General features: G+C 51.1%; 1 protein-coding gene across 1 annotated transcript in view; it reads right to left on the reverse strand.

Annotated features, from left to right (window-relative positions):
- Positions 1-27,738, reverse strand: part of LOC138376579 (FERM and PDZ domain-containing protein 2-like) — a 61,039-nt gene that overhangs the window by 27,452 nt on the left and 5,849 nt on the right. The window contains exons 5-14 of the mRNA XM_069460975.1: positions 27,350-27,371; positions 25,109-25,263; positions 23,405-23,537; positions 22,668-22,755; positions 21,121-21,253; positions 18,587-18,658; positions 14,392-14,566; positions 12,537-12,684; positions 11,736-11,874; positions 3,161-3,316 (exon numbers count right to left, since the gene is read on the reverse strand). Of these exons, the coding sequence (XP_069317076.1) occupies positions 3,161-3,316; positions 11,736-11,874; positions 12,537-12,684; positions 14,392-14,566; positions 18,587-18,658; positions 21,121-21,253; positions 22,668-22,755; positions 23,405-23,537; positions 25,109-25,263; positions 27,350-27,371 (1,221 nt within the window). The remainder of the gene's footprint in view (positions 1-3,160; positions 3,317-11,735; positions 11,875-12,536; positions 12,685-14,391; positions 14,567-18,586; positions 18,659-21,120; positions 21,254-22,667; positions 22,756-23,404; positions 23,538-25,108; positions 25,264-27,349; positions 27,372-27,738) is intronic.

Here is a 27,738-nt window from a genome sequence, read left to right on the forward strand (position 1 = left end):
AACTGGGGGTCTGCACAGCAGGAAGTGAGTGGCAGGTGAGCAAGCGAAGCTCCAACTGTGTTAAACAGCCGCTCCCCACCGCTCGCATCACTGCCTGAGCCCTGTGCCCCCCACTGTCCCCCCTAACCCTGGTCCGTGGAAGATTGTCTTCCATGAAATTGGCCCCTGGTGCAAAAGGGTTGGGGGCCGCTGCTCTAGGGTGCCTCCCCTCGCCCACTCGGCGTTGCCACGCTGGTTTCTCCCTCAGAGAGTCATTTCATCCCCGTGTGCTTAGGGCACCTCACTATGAGACCCTGCCCTCCCCAAAATGGGCAGCAAAGCTGAGGCTGGAACCAGGCGCTCCTGGCTGCCAGCCATGCCGCACCCTTGCTGTACTGAATACCCTGGAAGCAAGTGGACTGTCATCCCAGGTATTCATAAAGAGACTCATCACAGTTCATATTCTTTGACCTTATAACTCCACTCCTGAGAATCTAGACTAAGAAAATACACTGAATAATCAAGACAAAGCCTTCTCATATTGCTGTTCAGCACAGACTTGTGGGAGTGGGCTGGGGAGACCAGCTCCTGGGCGGCAAGTGATTTCCTGAAAGCAGTACTGCCTTCAGATAGACTTTACAAAGATATTTATAAAGCATTTGTAATTATCAGGGAACTGCATTTGTTATAATACTAAGTGGGGAAGACTACAGGGTACAACCAGCATGATTTCAACAGCAAAAAAGTTTTTATAAATGTTTTCATAACTTATATCCCTAGTGATGTGGGAAAATGGTTGCATGGTTGAGGAACTCTGGAAAACATTGAGTTTCTGAGGTTAATATGCCAAAATAGTTGTGACTGTGCAGACAGAGTGTGGTATTCAGCAGGACCTGAACTGGACTCCTGCCAGGGCTGCTTCTGGTGCAGGCCGGTGGGCCGGCAGAGCTGGTCAGCAGAGCCGAGGCCACCTGCGAATGGCTTCCTTTTGGTTTGGTTTGTTTTCTTTTTTTTTTTTTTTAGTGAAAAGAAGACCCACAAAATCTGTAATTAATAATCCAGTGACTGTCGAGAAGTAACTGGGTTCTGCGAGGGGCTCTGAGGATCCAGGGCCCGCTGGGCACCTACAGCCCAGCAGGAGAGACTGCAGTGCAAGGTGTCCTAGCAACAGACACCAACAGCGCTCAAAACCTTCATCACACTAACCCTGCCACTCCACTCACGGGGTGTATCCTTTAGAGATTAAGCTGCAATTTAGGCAAAAAAGTGCTCAGTATTATTTTAAATAGTCCCATATTGGAAAAAGCTTATATGTCAAACAATAGAGAACTGAGAGAAAAAAATTAGGGTACATGTGTTCATTCAAAATAAGTTTTCAAAATGGTGATATGGGGTTATATGAATACATAAAGTGCATATATAACATAAACCAAATTTTAAATACATATGTATTAATATATGCACATATATACAGACGAACAGAACAAAGAGAGAAGGACTGATGTGCCAAAATGTAACTGTGCTATCTCCAGGGGGAAGAATTATGAGAAATGTTTACTTTTATAATCAGGGAGGGAAAAACATTTTAACAAATCCCCACCCTAACGAGAGCATCCCAATGTGCCCTGCAGGTGATGAAGCCCTGTCTGGTCATCCCTGCACCACAGCAGGGACACACAGCATCCACAGCCCCAACCCGTCCAGCAAGGGGAGCCGAGAAAGCCAGAGTGTTCCCTGCCACCGATAAGGACTGCATGCAAATGAAATCAAATCCATTCAGTGCTTTCCGTAAATGATTAAAAAATGTTTCCTGTATTTTTGCTTCTGAGCCTGCTGGCTTATTTTATAATGATTTTTCATCACTCAACCAGGGAAGGAGGGAGGGACTCCAACAATGAGTCTAGCACACAAAGCCAAGGCTTGGGCGGAGGCCAGCAGGCAGCATCCATCCTGCAGAAGCTCCCCTGCAGGGCTGAGTCCTTGGCCTGTAGGTTTGGTTCTGTGGCTCTGTGCCCTGTGGTCACTCACCATCAGATGGCTTTGAAGTCCCCATTGGTTCCCTGTCAAGGGAATGCTGTATCCTCTTGACAGCAAACATACACGAAGGCTGGACTAAATATGGAAGGCACTGAGCCTGTGTCCGTCTGGGCTTCTCACATGAAACATTTGCAGGCTTACCCCATGCTAGGTGCAGGGACAGTTCTGCAAAACAACTAGCCAAAAAGCAAAGACCAGACATAGTTTGTCTGTTCTGCTTTCAAATGCTAGTCTCTATTAAAGACAAGAAAACTCGGCCAGAATATTTCTACCCATCTTAGAAGACTCATGTACAGAGAAATGTGAAAATCCCCACATTTCCTTTTAAAGCTGCTCCCCAAATCTAAAGGCCCAGCTCATAGCCCATCCTGGGGAAGCTGGGGGCCTCCTCCCACTTGTCCCTTAGCTGCATCTTCACAGGCAGAGCGGCCACTCCCTCTCTGGCCCCCCCACCTTGACATGGAGTAGCTGGTATTGTTCTCTCTCTCACTGAGCATTTATCAGCTTGCAAATCTCTGGGTACACGGAAGTCCTGCCCAGGAGACCTGGGACTCCCTGGGGGCAGGGAGTACCTGCAATGCCTGGCCCACAGCAAGCGGAGGCCGTGGAGTAAGCAACGGCTGTTCATCCCCGTGCATGCCTACAAATATGGGGACATTGAAGTGCCACTGCTTTTGCGCAAGGGGTGAAGAGAGTGTGGACTGAAGCCTGGGCCACACCAGCTGTGCTGTGCTGAGGACAGCTGCCCAGAAGGCTGCAAACTCTGGGTCTTCCAATGGCTTTGCTCTGCCCCACACTCTGACTTAGTACTTCTGTCGTCCTGTGTGACATCATGAGAAATGTGGTCTCCCAGTTGCAGAAAAGTGTCTGGGATGCTGCTCTACGATTAAAGAAAGGCCCTACCACACCCACCCAGCTTACTAAATCCTACCTGTCTTTGGGTCATTTCCAAGGGCCCCTGCTTCCTAAATCCTCTCCTTGCCCTCAGAGCAATGGGGGCTTCCTTCTTCCTGTAGCTCAAGGCCTTTGCTCATGCCTCCTTGTGGGTCTGAGCACATCTGACCCTCAGAGAAGGTTCCAGAAGAGATTGCTAACTGCATTCCCTTAATGACCAGCACTGCTGTCAAGGTCTGGAAGGACTTACTGTCAAGAACTGCAGCTCAGCATCCTCTCCCCAAAGTGCAGAACCGAGCCGGTGCCTCTCCGAGACTTCTGCTTGGACCTGGAGAGCAGTCATTCTTTCGATCAGACTTGCTGGGATGTAATCTTCAACTCGAAAATACTCCTGACTCTCTACCTGCTGGAAACAGGATACAGAGGGAAAGGGACGTAAGCAAGACACCATCTGTGCACTCTGAGCAGAACGAAACCTTGTCTACAGTCATGATCCAACGAGGATGCCAGGCAAGGATGCTTCTTTGAGGTGCCCACCTGAGATATCAGTTTCTACTACATTAGAAGGGAGGCCAAACACTATGACGTGAACAGATGGAGAGACGACAGAAGCCACCTGTTTCCAAGCCTCTTCTGCATGCCAGGTGGTCTACAGAACATGTTAGGCCCACAGCAGTGCCATGACTATGGCAATATTATTGCCATGGCCAAGATGAGCAAGGAGAGAAGTCATTCAACAAGGCTGAGGTCACACAACTTGTAAGTGACAGAAACAGGATTTGTTCACCCAAAGCCTTTACTCATTCCATGATGCCACACCCCTTCCCAAAAGGCACAGTGAAACCGTGGCCCTAAAACTTTGTTTCTTTTTATTCATTTAGCATTTCTCCACATGTCCACATGTGCTCGTAGCATATGGTCCATCTCTTATGAGGGGGAGTCTCAACTGTGGCATCATCTCTGCACAAGGAGGTGTTCAAGAAGTAACCCCCTGAGCAAGGGAAGACTGTACACCCCCATCCCGCTCCAGGTCTGAACCTTCACCAAGCCTGCTCTGCGGGGGACTGAGGCCGTGGCCCCCTAGGAGAGGCTGGGACATTGGATCATTTGCTGCCTGATAATGGATTCCCTGAACACAGACTCCAGGGCAGAGAGAATTATGCAGAAGTTCATGGAGGAGAGATCTTGGGGTCCACTGTACAGAATGAGAAAGTCAGGACTGGGCAGAAGCAGAAGCCGACTCTGCCTGTGTGTTTCTGCATCAACTTCTCCTGGTCTGAGTAGGCCCCTGCCAGCCTCACCCCGGGCAAGGCATTTCCCCCAGCTGAGCACAATTACCCATGAGGAAAGCAGCAGGTACTGGGGGAATCTGGCCTTCTCAGGGCCGGGTGTGGATGAGTTGGCCCAACGAGGGGATCTGCAGGGAACAGCACGACGTCCACTAATGCCACACTCCTGGTGTGACACAGGCCTGTGCCCATGTGGCCATGGACTGAGAATCCTGCAGCTCGGTGCTGGCCCCATGCTGGTTCTGAGCTAAGCTCAGAGGCATAAAGGGAAAGAAATTTCTCAGCAATCTAGTGCATAAAAAAGCATTTAGAGAGCTATTAGAATGGCCAAAATCCAGAACACTGACAACACCATATGCTGATGAAGATGTGGCACAGCCAGAACCCTTATTCGTTGCTGGACAGAATGCAAAATGGTACAGCCGTTTCAGAAGACAGTTAGGCAGTTTCGTACAAAACTAAACATATGCTTACCACATGATTCAGCAATCATGCTCCTTGGTATTTACCCAAAGGAGCTGAAAATGTATGTCCACACAAAAACCTGCACATAGATATTTATAGCAGCCTTATTTATCATTGCCAAAACTTGGACGCAAAAGGTGTACTTTCCTAGGTGAATGGATAAACTGTGGTATGTCCAGACTATGGGATATTATTTAGCACTGAAAAGAAATGAGCTGTCAAGCTATGAAAAGACATGGAGGAACCTTAAGAGCATATTACCAAGTGGAATATTCCAATCTGAAATGGCTACATACTGTAGGATTCCACCTATAAGACATTCTGGAAAAGGCTAAGCTATGGAGACAGTGAAAAGATCAAGGGTTTGTGGGGAGGGAAAGATGAATAGGTGGAGCACAGAGGATGTTTAGGGCTATGAAACTACTCTATATGGTACTTTGAACATTTATTATACAAGTTGGGTCATTACTGTCATACTCACCTAAATCAGAGTCGAGGAAAATGCACTCAGGGCACACAGCACCTACTCCAAGAATTAAATTTTTCCACAAGACCAGTTTTACCAAATAACTGCTCATGTGCCCAGCCGTGGCTCTAAGACTAGTTTCACCTACCACTGTCACTCGCCAGCCACAGCCTGCCAGCTCCCGAAATCTTCTCTCGTGCAGATGAGCTTTCCTTCCGAACAATATGTAACATTTCTCTTTCTAATAAAACTCCCCAACTTGTCTACGTTCTTTGAGCATACTGAAGACCTCCCAGTCTGTGCGTGTGCCTCGAATTGCAATTCTTGCTTCCCAAATAAAATGTTTTAAACTTAGAGATCAGTCTCTGTATTTTACTTGACTTTGACAATACTATAATGGTCAAACCTATGGAATGCACAACACCGAGAGTGAACCCCAATGTAAATATGTGCTCTAAATGATGACGACATGTCCGTGTGGGTTCATCGATTGTAACAAATGTACATTCTGGTGCAGGATGTTTACCAGAGCCCCTGAAAAATATTTTATAAGGAGAGGCTGGGCACATATATGTAGGGGCAGGGGGCAAATGCAAAATCTCTGCATTTATCACTCCATTTTGCTGTGAATCTAAAACTGCTCTAAAAACTAAAGTCTATTAGAACATTCAAACAATAAGTATTTGGGATCTTTGACCCAGCATCTCATTGCTAGAAATATATCCAAGAGAAAAAGTCAACATGCAAGTAAAAAGGCTCCAGACTCAGGTACCTCTACATCTGTGTCACTGATAAAAGAGAAGGATCAGAAGTAACTCGAATGGTAACAGCGACAGTCACCATGTCCACAGTGCCACTGGGTGAATGCCCCACAGTAGGAGAACGAGGAAGTAAAGGAAGACGCAGCGGGCGCCACTCTGAAGGACCCCTGGGAAGGCCACGGAGGACATATGCCCTTCAGGGAGAAAGCGGAATGCAAGCCAAACGTGGAGATGTTTACGACGGTATAAAAATCCCTGCATGTGAGAATGTACCCAGAGAAAAGTTGTTCTGCTGTGATGATGTGATTAAGGAGATTTATTTTTATACTAAATTGTCTTTGTCTCCCTCTTTAAAATGCAAATGTAATCATGTCACTTCCCTGCTTAAAATTCTTCAGGGCCTCCCAATCTTTTCACAACAGTGGTTTTCAAATTATTTTTTCCAGCACCAGAACCATTTATCAAACAATATATAAACCCCTTAGGAGGGCACACTAAGGCTTCCCAGATATGACAGGTGGCACCCACCTGGCCTCGAAAGCACCTAAGCTTGGGCTGCCCTGAAATACCTACAGGCCAGCTTCCTCCTCCTGCTCACTCAACAACACAGAGAGGGGCTTAGCGGAGGTGTCAGGGACTTCTGAGGCCTCCTCTAATGCCCTCTGAAGTGCCCACCACAGCGCATGCCACACAGCGAGGCAAGGCCCTAGAAGTGAGTCCTGGCTCTGCTTACCTAACCTCGCAGAGCCACAGTTTTCTCAATGGCAAATGAAAATAGCACCAGTTTTTCAGGGTTGATACAAGGATTCAATGATGCCAAGCACGGAGCAGGCCCTCCATAAATAGGGCTGAGAGAGTAGACTGCAAATGAACAGGTTTGTGTCACCTGCTGCCTTTACACACAAGAGAAAGGACAAAGGTCTGCTTTGAGGTCACACGGGGGCAGCAGAGAGCATCTCAGAAATGTTCCGGTCCCAGGACGCAGGGAGAGGTTGAGGCTTGGCAGGATCTGGGGTTGAGGGAGCAGGAGATGGAGGAGGAGATCCCGCCCGCCGAGGCAGAAGCTGGGTGAGGTCAGTCAGAAACTGGACAGGCACGGGGGTCACCAGAATGGGGTGTTGGAGATGGTCAATTTTATGGGTCTTAGGGTGCCCAGATATTTGGTCAAACATCTGGGTGTGTCTGTTAGCGTGTTTTTGCAGGAGATTAACATTTAAATAAGAAGACCCAGTAAAGCAGATTGCTCTTCCTAATGTGGGTGGGCCTCATCCAATCCACTGAAGGCCTGGAAACAGCAAAAAGGCTGACCCTCCTGTAATAAGAAGGAGCACCTCTCTGCCTGTCTTCAAGCTAGGACACAGGTCTTCTCCTGCCTTTGGACTCAGACTTGGACTAGAACTACACTGTGGGCTCCCCTGGGTCTCCAGCTTGCTAACTGCAGATCTTGGGACTTCTCATCTCCATCACATGACCTAGTGCCTTATAATAAATCTCCTGATAGATAAGAGAGAGAGCTAGGGATATCCTATTGGTTCTGTTTCTCTGAAGAACCCAGGTTAATGTAGGCACACAGGGACAGGTCTCCCCACCACCCCCGTCCTGATCCCTGGAGCAAGTGGCTGCATTGGGCTGATTCTGAGCCTGAGTAAAGGCATATTGCTCAGTCTCCCCAGCTGCCTTCAGTGGACCTGGCCTGTAGCCCCCATCAACGCTAAGCAGTAGAGTTAGAATCAGGTTTGACATGCGTGTGAATCCATTGACTGAAGGTTAGCTGTTGCATCATGTTATATTACAGTACTCCTAATTCTGGAGGAGGGAGAAGGAAAGGTTACAAACAGCAATTGCTACATGCCAGGTGCCGTACATGCATTGCCACCTTCTACCTTTAGAGCAGCTTTGCAAGAGGTTATTATTTTCCATTGTGCCAGTGAAAAAGCCGAGGCTCAGAGAGATAACGTGCCCAAGGTCATGAGCTACTACTTACAGGAGGCAGGATTTGAACACAGTTCCTTCTGACTCCAAAATCTCGGCTCACATCTCTGGGCGTGGAGTCTGCTAAGGATGGATCTGTGCTGCCCCTGGAAGATACCCTGACCTGTCCGCCTTAGCCACACACAGGACTGGACTAGGGGTTGCAGAAAGAATGTCAACTGATCCACTGGGGTAACCTGCCTTAGAGCACTCTCTTCCCAAAGCCCCCAAAGGTAGCAGCACGAGAACAAGAGGGAGTTGGCTTAGTAAGGACTAAGGTCCTTGTTACGGACCCCAGGCCTGGGGGCTGAGGACAGGAAGGGGTTTAAGAGTAAGCAGTGACAGAGCTGGAGGCTTGTCAAAAGGGCAGGGAGGAGGTTAAGGGGATAAGGCCAGTTCTGGGGAATGGCTCTTCTAGGCCAGGGTGGTGCCAGGGGCAGAAAGTGAAGTCCCAGTCCCCAAGGATCAAGGTGGGTCCAGGAGAATGGGAGGCGAGGGATGGGAATTCAGCTACCGTTCTGCTGACTTTCCTGATGGTGACTTTTATCTGCAGCATCACCCAGCCCAGGAGCCTGCACTCCATTCATTTTCCTACGCCTGAGATCAACAGCTTGTGAGCAAAGTCCCTGTGTTTCAAGCTCCACTTTAATGCTGGAGAAATGACAAAACAAAACAGACAAAAAAATCTTACCCTCAGGCAGTTTCCATTCTAATGAAAGAGAAAAACAATAAGACTCAAAAATAAAATGAATATATCATGCCCGGTGTTGATAAATGCTGTAAACAAAAGCACAGCGGGGGAGGGTCTACAGAGGGACATGGCAGCACCCTGAGGCTGTGCTGGGGAGACGGCAAGACAATATCGGGAGGGTCTGAGAAGTGTCTTCCAAACAGCAGAGTGCAACGCATCAGTGAGCTGTGAAATCATTTTAGGGGCTCATAAACAGCATTTTTTAAACTAGCTAGAACAGAACAGGAGATATCAAAGTGCTTCACATAGAGAAAGGATGCACCTTATTTCCTGAAACTGTTGCTTCAGTTCTGTTACATGTACGTGTGTGCCAGGTTATAATGTCCATTTATCATGGGTCATGGCACAAAAAGTTAAAAAGCCACTGTTCTCAAAGACCCATTTTTAACTTTTGACCTGCCCTTTCTCTTTAACCCAGTGACCGGGTCACAGTCTTGCCACTCTGCCCCACACACACTGCTTGAGGAGGAGGAACACACACGTATGACAGCGTCCACAGTCAGTAGTGGCTGTGCTTTGCCTTCTCAGACTCCAGTCGTGTTAGTCTGCTCGGGCTGCCGTAACAAATGCCACAGACTGGGGGCTTAAGCATCAGGAAGTTACTGTCTCACAGTCCTGGAGGCTGGAAGTCAGCAGCCTTGGTTTCCCCCAGGCCCCTCTCCTTGGCTGGCAGACGCGTATCACTGTGTCCCCACACTGTGTCTCCTCTCAGTGCTCGGGCTCCCTGCTGTCTCCCTCGCGCGTCCAAACTTCCTCTTCATACAACGACTTCAGGCAGACTGGATTAGGGCGCACCTCATTTCTCCTCATTTCAACTTACCTCTTTCAAAGGACCTAGCTCCAAATACAGTCACCTTCTAAGGTCCTGGGAATTAGGGCTTCCACCTATAAACCTGGCAGAGGGCATGATTCAGCCCATGGCGCAAGGCCAGACCCAGATGACCCAGCACACTAGAATTTTGGCAAACATGGCTCCTTTGTTCACCAAGGATATAGCATCACTGACCACCAAGTGCCCACTGGTGATGGACATATATTTTGGCCATGTACAACTATTCACCTTCTTTTTGGAAATGCGGAATCAACCTTTCTCCCTCTTAGTCCACGCACTTTGCTTCCTGCAAGCTCCATCTCTGGCTCCTGGGGTGGCCATGTGACTCAAGTCTAACCAATCAGAATGTAGCATCCCCCTGCACAGTGATTGGCTTGTGGTGGGCACATGACCTTATCAGAACCAATGAGACAGAGCCCCAGGATTTCCGTGGCTTTTGCTTCCAAGAGAGGGACTTTCCCTTTTGTGCTGGGCTGAAACCTGGAGAATAGAATTGGGAAGCCACTGAAGGCGGACCTGACAGAGGACAGCACAGCCCAGAGACACAGGAAGCCCAGGTCCTGCTGACATCATTTGGAGCCCTGCACCCAGCAAGGCTAATGCACGGTAAGGACCCCAGCCCTGGGGGCTGAGGAGACAGGAGGAAGCTCCAAGGTAAAAGAGAGAGTGATAGGGCTGGGGGCTTGTCGCAGGGGCTGGGGGAGGCTAAGGGAGGGCCTGGATGCTTCGGTTTTGCAAGACAATAAATTATATGTTTATTCAAGCCCATCTGAGCTTGCTCTCCTATCACTTGGAATGAAGAGAGTGCTGCCTAATCCCCTGCGCTGACCCAGGGTGTGGGGGAGACGCTGCAAAGGGCCCAGTGGGTAGTGGGGGATTTCTATTCACCTGTGGAGCCAGGAAAGCTGTGGGGTTGGGGCTGGCCTTGAAAAGTGGGTACGGTTGGGATGGACACGCAGACGCTATGGGAGGGCACTCAAAGGCCCAAGGACATGGAAGGTCTTGGGATCTCAAGGATTGAAAGGTCCTTTGGAAGATCTCTGGGTCAAATGGGTGGGGGTTAAATGTTTTAATTTTTTTCTTTTGAGTAGTGAATACCTCCTTCACACAGCCCTCTTGGAGAAGGTCATCTCTTCTCCAAGCTAAGCATTGCCCAGTGACACCCAGCTTTTATCACATGACAGTAGTGAGTTCCTTCCAAGATAAAGCCCAGCATGCTGGCTGGGAGGTCACCAGGGAAGAGATCAGTGGGACCTTTGCCTCCCTTGCTCTTTCCTCTCTGCTTCTACAGATGCATCCCCAAGACGAACTCCACATTTAGATACCATGACACACTGCCTGGTCTCTGTTGAGGTCTGTTGCCAACTCTTTACCTCTCATCCTGGACGTGGGCAGGGGGCTTCGTGAACCCAAAAGCAAAACTGCACTGCTCTCTGTAGCAGCTCCCCTGGTTGGTCTCTCCTTCCTGCCTGGTGTCCACATTTTGAATCCTAACTAGGTAAATAAATGTATTAGCATCATCTCTGTCTACTTTCAGGCATCTGCAAATTAAATAACCAGTCACCTCTGTTAACTCTCTGAAGATTATAACAGAGAACCATCATGGGCAAGTTAAATCAAAGAAACTTACATGTGATTCTGCTGCAGTGGCAAAGGCTTGGCCAGCAAGGTTAGAGCTGCCATTTGAGAAGAGTGCATCCCAGAAGAATCAGCCCTGGCCTTAGAATCAAATATACCTGGGCTCAAATTTAGACTTGCCCACTTACTAGCCATCTGAACCTCAGATTGCTCTTCTAAAAACCATGAGCCATAATATGAACCTTGCAGTGTTGCTGTGAGAGTTAGGGGAGCTAACATTATGGAGAATGTCAATGCCAGGTACAGGGTGATCTCTTAAGAAAGGTTGGCTATGATGGTTGATGGTGATGATGATTATGATAGGAACTCAATAAATTAGTAAATTACTATTGTTGGAGGGATCTATTAGACTAGAACTATATTATAATGCACAAACTTGATTTGTTCATCTTTGTATCTCCCAGAGCCCAGCAAAGAGCACTCAGTGAATGCTTTTTGGATGGATAGGTGGATGGGAGGATAAATGGAGGACCAGATGGGTAGTTGGGTGGATGGGTGGATGGATGGATGGATAGATGTAGTTTACCCCAACCTCAGAGGTAGATGCTAACAACACTTCTGAAAGACATAGTCTCCACTTTACTAACAACTCCCCCATCCCCTACCTGCTTCTCCAGTGACCCCACCCAAAGACCCGAGGTGTCGCCCCTACCTCCTTTGGGTAACTGCCACATTCAGCCTGCAAGGCGAGGACCCCCAGCTGCAGCAGCGTCTCGTCATTGCAGCACAGCCTCTCCTCCAGGATGTCTTTCCGAAGCTGCAGGTAAAACTGATGCCTTGTCAGGCTGTGCCTGAGAAAGAAGTGTAGGAATAAAGGTGGCTGGAATGCCAAAGGGAAGGGAGAATGCTAACACCAGTGGGTTTTTTCAGTCTGGGACATTGGGACCTTGGGAAGATGAGATACAGCCCAACAGAACCCAGAGGTCAATGCCAATAAGAAAAGTGTGGTCTCCTTCATCCACCCACACTATGCCTCCTGCCACTAATGAGGGCTACCCTATCCAGGCACTTTAGTAAACCCGTGGAGATGTTTGTTGCTGTGGTTCAAGTGAGGAAAATACTGAGTTTGGTGGTGTTTCTAACGAGCAAAGAAATAAAGCAGCGGTGATCCAACTGCAAACCCAGGTCTCTCTCCCCAGCCCTCATCACTGGGCTGCTGGGCCATATGTGGAGGGAAGAGGGCAGGTGGGGTCAGGAAGAGAGAACTTTGACCTTGAGTGGAGCGTATGTGAAACAAAGGGGCAAGTTCTCATTTTTGACCATGTACTGCCTCAAAAAACTGATTTTTCCCTCTTGTTCTATCAGAATCCAATCAACAGAAGATCAACCACAATAACTGTTGTTATTTATATGCAACTTACAGTTGCAAAGTACTTGCCTAGCCATGACCTCCCAGTCAGCCTGGACATACTTAATCCCTTAAGGAACAAATGAACAGGTTTGCAGCACTCACTGGAGCAGCCCATAGTGGCTGACAAAGAACTTGATCCTCAGGAAGAGTGTGAAGGTGTTCATGGAGGTCTTCTGGGGCTGCTCTCTCCAGCCTTCAGGGGCTATTTCGCACAACCTGGTCTCATTGTCCAGGAAAAAGAACTCTTTGCCTGAAATGGAAATAGAAAGTGTTTGGAGAAAGAATGGAGCAGGGAATGCAACCAGCCTTTTCCCCAAATCCACATGCATTTGGGGGGTGGGGAGCAGGTGTCCAGAGTGGTCTAATAGCAGTCAGCACACAGCGCGCAGACCTCCACCCCCTCTGCCCTCAGCCCTTGCTACTGAATTCCACACTCACACCCAACTCCCGCTTCCCTTAGGACCACTTCTCCCCAAAGGACGGGCAGTTCCCCTTTACAGATTGGCTGTGAAACTCGCCCAAGTTGATCTATATCCAAACCCTGGAGGTGGTCACTTCTGAGTGATTTTCCCAAGAGGCCCCTAGCTAAGGAGTTCTAGAATTATCCACAAGGGAGGGACTCAGGGACAGTCACCTGACTGGGAAGAGGCAGGTAGGGGGTAAACTTTGAGGTTGTACTCACAGAGCAGGCACACTGGTTTTATTTAGATTGGACATTACAGATCAATAAAAATATGTTTCCCAAAGATGCCTTTTTTGACACTTTACAAAAGGTTGACCAAACATCAGTTGATCACATCATAGTATATAATAGTTGTTCTTTTTATCTGGGCGAGGGATCTTTCAGAGGTCTGATGAGAACTATGGGGAGACAAGGACATCTCCGGCCAGGCCCGCTGTCGTATACAACACTCTTGAGCTTCTCCTACAGGGGCTGGGAGAATAGAGGGCCGCTGAGACAGGGAGAGGCAGGATTTAACCAGAAAGCCAATGATCCCAACTCAGCCTCCACACAGTGGTTAGAGAGATTCAGCTACAGCAGAGGGATATTGAGTAGATGGTGTAAAAGTTATCAACACCAAAAGGAAGTCGCTTATGTCTAACCCTAATAAAATGGAGCTGGGAGGCCATGAGGGCGGGACACTCACATGCTATGCCTATACCAAAAAGTACCACAGGAAATGTTCTCCAGACTGCAGCTTACTGCATGAGTGACACAAGGACAGCTAGCAGCACAAGGACAGCTAGCCGCCCGCACAAGAACACTTGCCTGACACTCTGTCTCCACTAATGAACTGACATCAACTCCTGCCTCCATAATTAATGATCTTTTGGTTGTAATACAACTTACATGTACTTCTCTTTTTTGTCTACAAAGGCTTCCCTTTGCCTCAACCTCCTCAGGTGCACCTATAGTTTGCTATAGCATGTGTATCCCAGATTGCAATCTCCTGCCAATTCCCAAATAAACTCATTCTTTGGAGTCTCTCTCTGTTGTTACTTTAGGTCGACAATGGAAATAAAGAGTCCCTAATAGAAGGACAGAGAGGGAAGAGGGTGCAGAAGCACTCTCTCTTGGATATTTAGAATGGAATCTTAATTTAGGCTTCTGGGGTTGGGGTGCTGAGTCCTCATTAGTCCTGCAGATGAAATGGAAATCAAATTAGACATTTGCTTGTCTAACTTAAATTCACTTTGATTGATCGACCAGATCCAGCCAGCCACAGAGACCTACATCATCCTACACTCATGATTTCATGACCAATCTTCTGCACTTCCTTGATACTTACACGTGAGCACCTGAAGCCTTCATCATGCTAACTAATGTCTGGGTGTGCAAACAAATGAGGCCCCCCAGTCTCAGGCAGTTTTCCCAAAAGGAATATAGCTCAGGCATCCAGATACCTGGGTCACTAGAGGCACCCGGCCAGCTGTGGACTCCCCAAGAGATGCTTACCTTTCATGTAAGCCAACCCAAAGTAGATGATTTCCTCAAGGTTGGCAAAGGACGTCACGGCGTTGAAGACAGCTCCTGCTGTTGACGCCATGTCACATTTCACCTCCAGACACTGCCCACTCAGCAGGACCACACAGAGGTCCCTGAGCGCCAAATAGGATTTTCCTTTTTTGGTCTAAAAACAGTAATAGCATCAATTGTAACAATAACTATAAGTCATTGAGCCCTTAGCATGTGCTATTTAATAATTACTGTGCTAGGTACTTTTCATGCATTTAATTGACAAACAACCCTAAGAAAAGAGTATGTTAATGACTCCTGTGCAGCAGATGAAAAACTGAGGCTCACAGATGGTAAAGGACTTGCCCAGGGTTGCACAGTCAGTAAGTGGCAGAACCTGGGTTGAATCTGAATATGAATCTGAGCTGTCAGCCAGGTTCCGCAGGGCCAGGCAGGCGGGGAGGCAGGTCTGACCAAGGTCTTTCCCCTGCAGGAATCTTGTCTGCCCCTGGGCTCTGCTTTCTGGCAGGGCTGCCCAGAGCCCTCATCAAGGAATCATAACATCCCTGGCGGTGTGTCCACCAACCTGATACTGCACCCCCAGGCCCCTGCAGAACACCAGGTTAATGAACTCTAAACCTCAGAGAGAAACTGGGCAGATGCAGATGCAATGAAGAGACAGAGCTGGGCAAGGGGATTACTTGGAATCTAGAGATTGGTCAGCAGCGCCAAAGACTTGCACCAGAGTCTGCCTTCTGCCTCTTCTGCCTCCTCAGATCACTGCCGGGTTCATCTGCCACCAAAGCCCCACCCCGACCACCGTGGCCTCGGCTCAGCCTCCCAGAGAGTTCATCCCCTACAGCCACACAGGCTGCTCTGCCTGTGTCTCTGCACACACTGAACCCACTGCCCCAGTTCTCTACCTGCACCTTCTTCCCCATGTGGCAAAGTCCTGCAGGTCTCCAGGTCAGGCTCAGGACCCCTTGTCTGTGGCCCTGCCTGAGCACCAAGCATCCCCTGTGTCTCAAAGCCCAGACTAGGGCCTGGCCCACACCACCCCCGGGAAGTCCTTGGAGGGCAGTCACAGGTAGACACTGGCATGTAGTGGCTCTAGTGCCACCAAGAGCACGCCTGTAGCCACACCCTGACCCTCCTGGAACCCAGGGGCAAACCCCACACTCAGAGCCCAAAGCTGATCTGAGGACCCTGTGGGAGGGGGTTTCAGATGTGACACCAGGCAGGGATGATCACACAGGCACTCTGAGCCACCCTGGTCTCTACCCCCACTGCACACCAGAGTCCCATGAGGAGTATGGGGGCTACCCCGCAAAATGGTTCCATCAGTCTGGTACACGGCCCAGGAAATCAGTATTTTTTCAGATCTTCCCAAGGGGATTCTGCAGGGCCAGGGAAGGCTGGGAAGCAGGTCTGACCGAGGTCTTTCCCCTACAGAAATCCTGGCTCCCCTTGGGCTGTGCTTTCTGAGAGCACTGCCCAGGGCCCTCATCAATAAATCACATGCCCCTGACAGGCCTGTGCTTGCATCTAATGCTCTGAAGCTGCCTTCTTGAAATTCTTAATAATCATATCTTTGAATGTGTATTTTCTAAGGGAAGTCCCACAGGACAATGGAACATGCACACACAGCTTGGCTCCCAGCAACCTGCCTCCCACCTCCCTGGAATGAGTTCTGGCTGCCAACTCCCCTGCCCCCTGAATCCCCAGGCCTGGCCCTGCTATCGCCTCCTCCTCCCCCTCCCCACACTGCCCTCCACCCAGGGCAGCCAAGACTCACATTTCCGCCTAGCTACACTCCTCCTCGGGGGGCTGGTGCAGGAAGGGTCCCAGGCAGGCGCACATGCCCCAAGACATCTCCGAGTGGCCACGGCAATGGCCCACAGCAGCAAAGCTCTTTCTAGGGGGGTTCAGCAGGGACAAGCCTAGGCTGTAACCCCTTGGGGACCCCTCATCTTGGGCAGAGAGCCGTGGAAGGGAGCTGTTCACACTGTGAATATCCTTGTGCCCAGAGGAATGTGACATTAAATAGCAAATAAAAGAACACCATGGCACATGTCAAGAAAAAGAGAGAGAGAATGTTCCCAGAAAAAAGGGAAACAGTCTATATTTCAGTCCCTGTGGTGGCCGCTTTTGAACACAGGGCACCGCACCCTCATGCTGCAGGTGGCTGCTCCGCAGGAGCCCATCTGACAGTGTTTCCCAGGGCACAGCCGCGCCGTGAGCAAAGGGATCTGTTTTGTTTTTACCACCCACGAGTAAGCAGAAGGAAAGGGTGCGTGTACCCAGAACTCCACTTGGAGGGAGAGAAAAGAAGCTGCACAGATCAAGGACATCAGGGACAAGAAATGAGGGGCTAAAGCAACAGAGGGCACACAGTCCAGCCCACGCGGGACACACGGGGACAGAGCGACACAGCACACTCCAGGTAAGGAACCTTCCCTTCCCCAGGTGGGGGACAAAGTCCCAAACAGTCTTCTTCTTGGGGAGCCCTCAGTCACCTTCATACCCTCTGGCATCTTCATAGACACGGAGGGTCAGGAGTCCCTCTAGGATCTAAATAGGCTCCTACACCGCATGGTGAGATCGAGACGCCCACACTGGGCGGAACTATGCCAACAGCACCCCCCCCCAGAGTCCTGCTACCAAGCCCTGCACGAGCATTCCTGCACAGAGGGGTGGCTGGCCCCCCATCACAGCAGGTGTGGCCCACCTACCTGGTGGGTAGAGGCATTTGCAGTCACCTAAGCCATGTGACCTCAGGGGGGAGTGAGGAAGGGGTCCCAGGGGAATTTTCCCTTCCTCCCTACAGCTGAGGACAAGTGACTTGAAGGGGACGGACACAGGTGTGACTGGCCTGAGGAGGCCGTGGCCCTCTGTCCTGCAAGTCCCACACAGGAAGTGCCCTCAGAAGATCATGGAACCCCGGAGTAAGTCACCCTGATACCCTCACCCCTGACACCAAGTCCTCTTGGATTCAGCATTTTCACTCTTTGGGTAACTTAATCTTTGCATTCTTGGGGTATGAAAATCACCCCATTTCATACTTTTTGTTCTGGTGCAGGTGGACCAGGCCACGGCAGGTGCCCGATCAGACCAGTTTGCTTGAATACCATCGGGCTCAGATGTCAAAGAAATGATGCTAGCATACTGCAACGGAAGTCTGCTTGGCAGGGGGTGCACGGAAGCAGGAATTTGATGGCATTTTGTTGGAGTGAGCCAGGGAAGGGCTCCCTGGGTGCCCTTCTGTGAGGGAAGGACAAGCACTGGGTGATGCAGGACCCTGGGAGAAGAGGGGCACAGAACCCCCTCCCCATAGCCCTGCCTCCAGGGACCCTGAGCAGAGGCCTGAGAGCCAGGCTGGCAAGGCAGGTGCTTCGGGCTCAGCCTGGGGGAGACATGGAGGACACACACCCAAACCCTCAGCACCAGCTGCGACTGTCCCAGCCTCAGGCTGGGCCCTGAACAATAGGGATGTGGCCTAAACATGGACAGCTGTGTCCCAGGGAGCTCAGGCTAAGATCAGCCACAGGGAACACCAAGGCAGCGCATGCCTAGGTGCTAGGATAGGGAAGGGACAGTCCACTCAACGTTTGTCCTCCCTGCAAGAGCCCATGTGGCTCCTTTCCTCTCTTTGTCCCCATCTCTGCTCACACACACTCCCCAGAGCTTCCTTATGTCTCCCTCTTCCCCACCTGCCACCTGCAACCTCTTCCCTTCTTCACTGGTCCTTTGCCTAGCACAAATCACTACCTGGCATTGTTTTATGTTTACGCTCTTGTCTGTCTTTGTCTCCCCTGCTAGAATGTAATCTCCACGTGAAAGGGACCGTGTTTTGTTCAGGCATAGACCTGGGGTCTAGAATGGCATCTGGCTAGTGTACATTTCACAAATAATCCCCAGCACAGCGAGGAAGTGAAAGCTGGCTGAGTCTGGAAGGGCAGCAGGACTCGGCTAGAAGTCACAGGGGCTTCCCCTTAAAGGCCAAAGGACTAGAGGCAGGAGTGGGAAGTAGCCCTGGCTCTGCCAGGAGTCTGGGGGAGAGTGAGGGCCACCCAGAGCGTCCCCTGAGTGAGACCCCAGTGAGATCACAGTCAGCCGCCCTGGCCTGCCCACCCTGAGGCAGGCTGGGCACCTCCCTGGCCACCCTCCACCCCTGCCCGGTCTACCCTGTAGTTACCACAACTGATCCAGGCAGGTGCAGGGTCACGGGGGCCTCTCCAGCCAGCAGGACAAACTCTGGCCTGGAAAACTGGAGGAAAACACTCAGAGTCACTTACAGTAGAGAAGAGAAGACAGGTTCCGGGCTTTGGGTCTGGGCTTCCCACTGAGCTCACCTCCTCACCCCTCACCAGCCTGTGTCCCCCAGAGCCAGCAGGAAACAGGCTGAGCTGGGCTGAGGCCCCGCTGGGCTGGGTATCTCAGAGCAGAGGCCTTGCAGGTGGGGAGGGTATTGGCAACATTCTGGTCTTAGGTCGAATACAGGGATATCCAGGGTGAGTTGTAAGTTTCATAAGTCACATAGCATTACATAGTCTTTTATAAGTGTCCAAGTATAAAACATATTATATGTAGTATAAATATATATTGTGTGCAATAAAAAGATTCCTTAGAAACAGAAATACCTTTAGATTTAGATGAGATAAAATATTTTCCTAGTTCTGGATGCTGAATTAGTGGTGTGCACGGGCAGCTCTTGTTCTCAGTTTCATAGCACTTCACGTGTGTGTCACACTCGGGACCCAGGAATGCTGCTGTACCCGTCGTTATTTAAACCCAGCCATCACCTTTTGGGGTGCGTATTCTCAGCCCATATTACAGGTGAGGAAATCACGGCTCCAAGAGGTCAAGAAGCTCATCCCTGTCTTACCACCGGCAGGTAACAGGGTTGGGTGGGGCTTCTAAAGTGCCCCCAACGGTACCCAGCAGGACTCTCATCTCAAGAGGCCAAAATTCCAGCCCTCAAGTGAACTGTGTCCCGGGAGTGTCCCCAATAGAAGCGTCTCTAGTGATTGATCAGGAAGAAAATCAAAAAGACATGAACAAGGCCTCTCAGAGCCCTCTTCATCCCCCCACTCCACCCCAGCTCACGCGGGCCAGAGAGTGGCCTTGGGGGACAGGGCTGGGCAGGGGGTGTGGGAACTCGGGCCACAGAGGAGGAGGGATGTCCTGAGGCTACTTGAGGTTCATCTCAGTGTCTCATTAGTTGAAGTGACTTAACTCACTAGCCCAGACAGACAAATGCCTTCTGAGGGCAGCTGGGAACATCCCAAAGGGTCCCAGATGCTGAGACAGAAGGCCCGGGGTGGGCAGACCCCTCAGTGGACAGCCTGCCCGGGGGGCCTGTCCCAGCTCCCGGGACACCGATCCCCTCCCCGTCACTGTGCATTTGTGTGGCCATTAAAACTGTTTCTTGGCTAATGGCGATCTTGAGGAAGGGGTGCTTTATGCTGAACACCAAGAGGTCAATATGGGGGTGAGGGGCAGGGCTGTTTCTGGCCGAGCCCTCTGGCCTGAGGGTGCATCCTGGGGCAGTCCCTGAGCTCCTCTCCAGCCGGACTCCGCAAGCTGACCCTCAGCAGGGCCCGGCCTGCTGCGAGGAGCCGAGGTCCGGGAGGCACAGGCAGCTGCAGGGGCACCCAGCACCCACCCTCCCGCCAGCCTGGCCTTCGAGGCAGGACCAAGCTGGCCTGGCCGCTCTCTGGCCTCAGCACCCCACGCCGCCCCGGCCCTGTTACCCTCATTACCAATGTTCACGGAAAAAGACTCTGTGAAATAATTTAAAAAGGTCTATTCTGAGCCAAATGTTTGTGGCTGACCTGGAGCACGTGGCCTCAAGAGGTCCTGAGAAAACGTGCCCTGGTAGCTGGGTCACAGCTTGGTTTACACATAGATGGAGACAGGAATTACACGTAAGACTCTAATCAATACGTGGAGGGCACATGTCGATTTGGCCCGAAAAAGTGGGACATGGCGGAGAAGGGGTATAGGTTATAGGTGGGTTTAAGATTCTTTGATTTACAATTGGTTAAAGAAATGAAGCTTTGCCTAAAGGCTTGGAATAAGGATGTCTGTTCATCAGAGACAAACCAACCAACATTTACCTAAATTCTGGTGAGTAAATTGATGGCCTGCAGGTGGGGTTTAAGCTTTGTCTTGCATGGCCATAGGCCTGTTAATGAGTTACAAAGGACATCTCCAAGAAGGGAGGGGGCGTGATGAGGTGTGTCTGACCTCCCTTCTCACAGCCAGCAACTCAGCTTTAGGGTATTTCTGGGGTTCCCTGGGCTAAGAGGGTGTCCATTCAGTCAGCAGGGAGCTTAAGATTTTATTTTAGTTCACACCAACCAGACGGGAGACTCGTTCCCTAAGGAAGCCCTCCCTGCCGTCCGGATCTGCGCCCTGCATTTCATCTGTTCAGAAGGCTCCTTCTAAGTCCAGCCGCCTTGTCAGCTCTCTCACCACGGGCCACGCTCTGCTACTGCCCTCCCTGCACACCCGCGGCTGCCAACTTGCTGAGAGGTGGGGCCTAGATCCTCAACCCTCTATCCTACCCAGCATGGGCCACAGAGCCTGCCCCAGTGGGGCTACTCAATACCTGTGTCCTAAATTGCAACTATCGTGTTTATGTTAGTCCAACCCAGAAGGCCCTACCCGTTTTCAGCCGCTGTTAGCACCTCTCTGAGCCGTGTCTTTCACCCCTCTTTTTCTTACCTTGCCCTTCCTTTGCAGGAAACCCGTTTGAGAAGGAGTTGCAGGCCGTGAGCTTTCTGCCCCCGAGAGCGCAGATCTGGAGCTGAGCCGCCGGACCTCCCGATTGTCCTGGGAAACTGCCCCTGGGAGAGCGCTGCCAGGGATGGCGAAAGGGTGAGTGATGCACTTCACAGTGGCAAGGGTTTCCACCCAGTGAAAGGCCACCACTGCAGACGCTCAGCTGGGCAGGGTGCACCCATCGCTTCATGTCACCTTCGCCCCGTCTATGGGGAGTTATCACGCCCACTTTTCCGGGGGGAAGCTGAGGCCAGAGAAGTCAGGCTGCACAGCCATGGGGTGACGCGGGGTTGGAGATGCACAGCCACTGGCCACATCTTCCCCATTACCATGACTCTGCCTTTCTGCTCCACGTGCCGTGACCCCGGGTCTGGAGCAGCTCATGGGATCACAGGGTGTTCCTTAGAATTTTATACATCATTCAAAATGTTTTGACAATAAACATACATTGTTTATCGGATCAGAGGAAAAACTGGCTTTGGGGGAAAATAGAGTTTTCAATGGCAGGAAAAACCATTGCAAGGCCAACTATCCAATATCCAGTCAAGCCCCCAGCTGCAGATTTGATATCAATTCTGGCCAAAGCCGTTGTCTGAACCATGGAGAGACAGCATACTGTCCTCAACAAACCAATATGCAAATAAATAAATTCCCCAAACTTCAAAATACCCAAGGTTCCCAGTCCAGGAAGATGTGGGTCCATGTAGGTTTTGATCCAATTTAAGCACCATATGTTAGACGATTGCAAAAACAACCACAGTTCTTCTCCCTGGCCCGTGCCCTTTGCAATGAGACTTTGCGTCCTCCTCCTGTCAGCGATGGAGTCCACCGCCCTACCCCTTTGCTGGCCTTGAGGCTTCAGTAAGCCAAGAGAATGAGGTGGAAATGGTGGAGGGCCAGTTCTGAGGGCTCTATGCACTTCTGTCTGTCTGTCTGTCGCTGCTCTGCCATTGCCGTGAGAACAACCCCAGGCTGGCCCACTAGTGGAGGAGAGCCAAGGCTCCCAGGTGACAGGCAGCCAGAAACCCCAGGAGTGAAGCCGCCCCGCAGAGCTGCAGATAATTGCAGAGCCACAAAGGCTCCTGGCAGAGTCAGAGGACCTCCCAGCCGAGCACAGCCTAGATTGCCAACCGCCAGAGGCACAAGCTACATAAATAATTGTTGCTTTTAGCCACTGCATTTTGTGGTTCTTTGTCATGCAGCATCGTGTGGCAATAGATAATCCCAACGACACCGAGGCACGTTGTTCTATCACTAAGCCTGCACGTGGTTCCCAGAGGAGACAAGTGCCCCAGGAGCACCGTTGCCACCAGGTCCATCCCCCCTTGGTGTCCTATCTGCTTAAACGTGGCTTCTTCTTCTGCCAATGCAGTCAGGTTGGCATTTTCTGGAGGCGTCTCATCAATAATCAGTCAAGAAGCAGGATGCGGCAGCCCCCACACCAACGTCCCACACCAACATCACAGCACCCTGGACACCTTGCTGCTTACCCGTTGCCAAAGCGGCTGCAGTGACTGCATGCTGAGCTGCTCGAATGGGGCTCCGGGGAGCTCTGGGTCTCTGTGCTTCTTTCTGAAACTAACCAAACAGCATGGCGGAGGGCATGGGTGGAGGCCAAGAGCACGACTTTCCTGAATCAGGCAGCCCATAGTGTGGGTGGCATCATGACTTACTAGCTGTGTGACCTCGGCAAAATTACTCAACCTCTCTGAGTCCGCTTCCTCATGCAGAAAATGGAAGCGGAAGTTACAGAGGGTTGGGGGCAGGGCTACAGGGGAAGATAAAACCTGATGGCAAAGAGCCCCTTGTTTTAGGAACAACAAAAATAAAATTAATTTTTTTTAAAAAGTTCAGATTTAGTTGAAAAGTAGAGAACATTAAACGATTTGAAAATTAAAATCTACTCGTTTAATACGTCTAGAATAATAACAAAAAAACTAATTAAAGGAAGATTTTTCTTTTTTTGTTGTTTGTTTTCATTTGTTTTTATCAACTTGGACAGTTAAAACTCAATTTTTAAAAAGTTGACGTTAGATATGAATAACCCTTAAACTGTTTCCCCAAGTGAGACTTCCCTGGGAGCACAGACAGGTCCTAAGCTCAGCCCTTCTCTCCAGGGGCTTCCTGGGAGAGTGGTGCTGGCATGGGCTGCCTCTGCCCTCACACCAGGACGCGCGGCCACGCAGGGCAGGGAACAACAGGACAGGTGCCCGCAGCACACGCCCACCTCTGCAAGGGTGCACACCGTCCAGCGCCCGCGCCGCTGGACTGGCACTGCTGGCCTGATGCAGCCTCTTCCTGAGCAGGTAGCTTCTGTTCTGCTGCATGGAGGAGCTTTCTTCCACGACTCTTCTCTCCACCTGAGGGTCAAGTGCATCACACACATCCGCACCCCAAGGTCGGGAGGGCATGCAAACTGGCTGTCAGTGTGGAACCGTCTGCCTTACACGGCGAGAGCTTAGCGACGCATTCTCTAGCACCCAGAACGTGCTCTGTACCCGCCTCCCACATGCACCCTCCCCCTCCCATAACTGTGTACTCACGCACACCTGTGTCTTTGCTCCTGCGTCCCCTCCACTGGCTAGCGTCTCCCCGGAAGCTGCTCTGTGCCTACAAGACCCAGAGCTGCGTCCTCTCTACTTTCAGTCCTCTCCACCTCTGCCCTCTGATCACTGCCCTCCCCACGCCACTCTCGTGTTGCTCTGTGGCACCACACTGCATTGAGTCCACCCCTCGTCCATCTCCCAGCGCTGTGTGCTCTCCCAGCTCGGCGCCCCGCGAGTGCCGAATGAGTGATTCAAGTCTACTGCGTGGGTTCCTGCCCGAAAGGCCGCAGGCCAACACAGGGTTTACCCAGGGACAGTGACACACCAGTGGGTGGCAGACTCTAGTGTCTTTTGAATAAATACTCTGCTTCCCCCACCAAAGCCTCTGCCTCAGCTAACAGGAGCTACGTGTTCACATGCCAAGAGAGAAGGGGTCCAAGAAGACCAGGGTGCGATTCTCTGACTGCTGGCAGCATCTGCCCAGCTGTCCCCTCATCCCCATCCACATGGCCCCTCATCAGTCCTGGTGTCAGTTGTCCCTGGACAAGTGCAGCCACCTGGCTGGTCTCCAGCCTCTCCTCCCCCTGGTTCCTCTCAAACGCAAGCCTCTTACATTTTGTGTCATGGGCACCTCGCTTGCCCCACCCTGTCCCAGCCCTGCCCTGGCCTGGAGAGGGACTGACTCTGAGGTGCCCTTCCTGCACCGGAGCCCCCGTGGGGTCAGCTGAGGCTGTCTCCAGCTGAGACCCTCCGTGCCCAGCTTGTCCCCCGCCTAGCCTCCCTCTACCACTGCCCTCCCCAGGAGCGCATTCCCAGTAAATAACTGGCACAGGAATCCCTGTCTCTGCGACAGCTCGGAGGGAGCCCGCCCTAGGAGAAGAGGCTCCCATGTGCTAGGCCTTTGCTGGGCACTGGGGAGGAGTGCACAGGGCCGCAAGCAGCACGGTGTGACAAGCACAAGGGGACCCTCCACGGGTACAAGATGGGGGGCACGAAGGGGCAGCCAGGGACCATGAACAAGGTCAGGGAAGGCTTCTGTGCGAGGCCTAGAGTTGAATTTTGATAGAACTGAATGAACATGACTGTTTTATACAAAGAGGCACTTGCAAAGCCCTCGAGGGTCTTAGCCATGTTAGGCATCGGCGCTTGCCCGGAGGTCTTCACCAACACGCCCAATGGAACTGCAATGACAAGAATGTTCTAGCTCTGCCCTGTCCAGTAGGGTTGTCACCAGCTACATGTGGGAATGGAGCATTTGAAATGTGGCAGGTGTGACTGAAGAATCTTTTATTTCATTTTAATTAATCATAATTTAGCTAATTTGAATTTCGATAGCCACACGTGGCCAGCGGCTACCTGGCCGGACTGTGCAGTCCCGCACTCACCTCGGAGATGGTGCCCAGCACCAAGCCAACCAGCCGTCGGACGTGGAGGCTGGCAGGGGCCGGGTACACAGCCACTTCTTTCTCGCGAACCCGACAAGCTTCCAGAACCAAGTGCAGCGGCCGCCGCCTGCAAGGCCGGTCTTCGCACATGGTCAGCAGCAGGGAGAGCAGGGGCTCGCGCAGCTGCAGGGGCTGGAGCGGACAGGGCGGGAGAGGAGCGTGAGCGGCCAGAGCTGCCGCCGCCCTGTCCGGCGCTGGTCGGGGACCGCGGAGACCGAGGGAAACGGGTGCTCCCGTTACCCCCAGAACAGATGACCGCTGCTTCTGGAGCATTTAAGGACGGACACAAGATTCATCACTGAGGCCACAAAATGCAGGGCAATGATCTCTGCATGGTGGTGTGTCGTTTGCCACTTTCTAATCCTTCAGCCCAAACCTGTGCCTGGAATGCCGATGGAAATGGGTGGATTTGCACCTGTGCCAAGCACGCCGGAGCAAACCAGAGGTCAGCCTCTCATTCACACTCCCCTGGCAGCCTGGCATTGTCTCCTACTATTTAGGTGGGTCTCCCTGGGCCTCTGCCCTGGAAGGTGAGCTCCAGGAACACACAGACTGGCCTCTTCACTTTGGAACCCCCAGCAGTCAGCACAAGTGCCCAATCACTGTTGGTTGAACTTTCTGTCACATGTACATGTCAAGCAAAAGAAAAAAGAGGCATCTTATAAGCACTTCCCTCATGCATTTAAATGACTGTGATGATGTGGGCCAGGCCTCAAATCCAGACTCACAATCACACCCTTTCTCACACTCAACCCACACAGGGTCACTGTCCCGGTAAAGGCTGTGCCACCTTTTCTTGCCAAGGAGCATCAGCTTTGGATGCTACCTCCGCAGGTGGCCGGGCTACGGAGTCCTGCCTCCGCAGCAAACCGGGGCTCTTACATTCCTGGGACCGCACGGCCACTGCAGATACAGTCCCTGCCTTCAGGAAGATCACAGTCTGATAAGACAGACGGTCACTTAAAAGGACAAAGACCGTACAGGATACACAGGACGTGGCAATAACACAGAGGAAGGGGACTTGCCCACTCTGAGTGGGGAGGAGGAGCTGGGGATGGAGCTCGGACTAACTCTCAAAGAGCACCCTGGAGTCACCGGGCAGGAAGGTGGGGAGAGAGCTGCGGTGCGGGAAGCAGCGTGTGCAAAGGCACAGAGGTGCACGCGAGCTGGCCTGTGTCTGAAAGGAAGGGGGCTATGGGCAGGACAGAGGCCCGGGGCAAAACGACAACGCAGGGACCCTTGCTCAGAATTATTCAGGATTCCAAGACAGTGGTAGCAGGGCGTTAAAGCACTGGACCCTGTGCCATCGCACAGGCCACACACCCATGAGGCACAGACCCAATTCTGGGCTCCAAGTGTGTCTTGCTCAGAAGCCGGAACGTAATCCCATGAGTCGTGAAGAGCTGCCAAAGATTCATGTGAGGAGGGTTGTGAGCAGGTCTCTGCTTTACAAAGAGCACCCAGGAGGCACCGGGATGTTGGATAGGAGAGGGCAGGTGTGAGCAGGAGGGAAGGCAGGAAGCAGGCCGGCCAGGTCAGCTGGGCAGGGTTCTCCAGGGTGTGCTCTTGTGGAACCAGTTTCTAAGGAATTCTTATAGCGTCAGAAGAAAATTTACACAGACACATGCACACATATTCTGTAGTCAAAAATTTGTAAAATGCTATGATAAACAAAGTTTAAAAGTTTTAGCCAGGCTTGGTGGCTCATGCCTGTAATCCCAGTGCTTTGGAAAGCCAAGGTGGGAGGATCACTTGAAGCCAGAAGTTCAAGACCAGCCTGGACAATATAGCAAGACCCCCATCTTTATAAAAAAATTTTTTTTTAATTATCTGGGCATAGTGGCACATGCATGTAGCCCCAGCTACTCAGGAGGCTGAAGCAGGAGGATTGCTTGAGCACGGGAGTTAAAAGTAACAATGAGCTATGAGCACTGTAATGTTGTGTTGAGTAGGATTCTGAAGTTGCTTCCGCACTAGCCGTAAGGAGTTCTGTAATCAGTTGGCAATACCTGCCTAGGACCCAGGAGGGGAGTATTCGCAACAGATGCTCAATAGATGTGGCCTTGGCCCAGGAGAAAACCACTAAATAAACCCAAAGACACAGCCTGGCAAGACTTGGAGCATGTTGTTTACAGACCTGGTTTGGCGGAACATGAAACCCTGCTGCCCAGTAGAGGGTCATTCCTAAAGAATAGACGTGCATCTGCCCAAGAGAAAAGCACATGATTAGGTTTCCGTCATCTCTGTTATTCCACGGTCCTGCAAGCAAAAGACAAGTCAATTTCCACGTGTGCAGACATTGTTGTCTGGCTAGCCCAACACCATCTGCAACTCCCTTAACTTTTGCTGCCTCCTACTCTAGAGGCTAGAAAGCCAGAAATTTGCTTTCTAGCAGAAAACATGACACCCAGTTTTGGTGAAATATGTAAGAGAAATCTGTTAGGCTTCTGAGAAAGCTTTTGCTTTACTGACAAAAAGAACACATGTGACTGGTCCTACCCTTCTCCCTTGTTCCTGCCTTGAACACTGATGTGATTGATACACGGAGTCACAGCAGCCATCCTGTGACC

Source organism: Eulemur rufifrons, chromosome 28 (assembly GCF_041146395.1).
Source record: "Eulemur rufifrons isolate Redbay chromosome 28, OSU_ERuf_1, whole genome shotgun sequence".
NCBI classification, from domain to species: domain Eukaryota; kingdom Metazoa; phylum Chordata; class Mammalia; order Primates; family Lemuridae; genus Eulemur; species Eulemur rufifrons.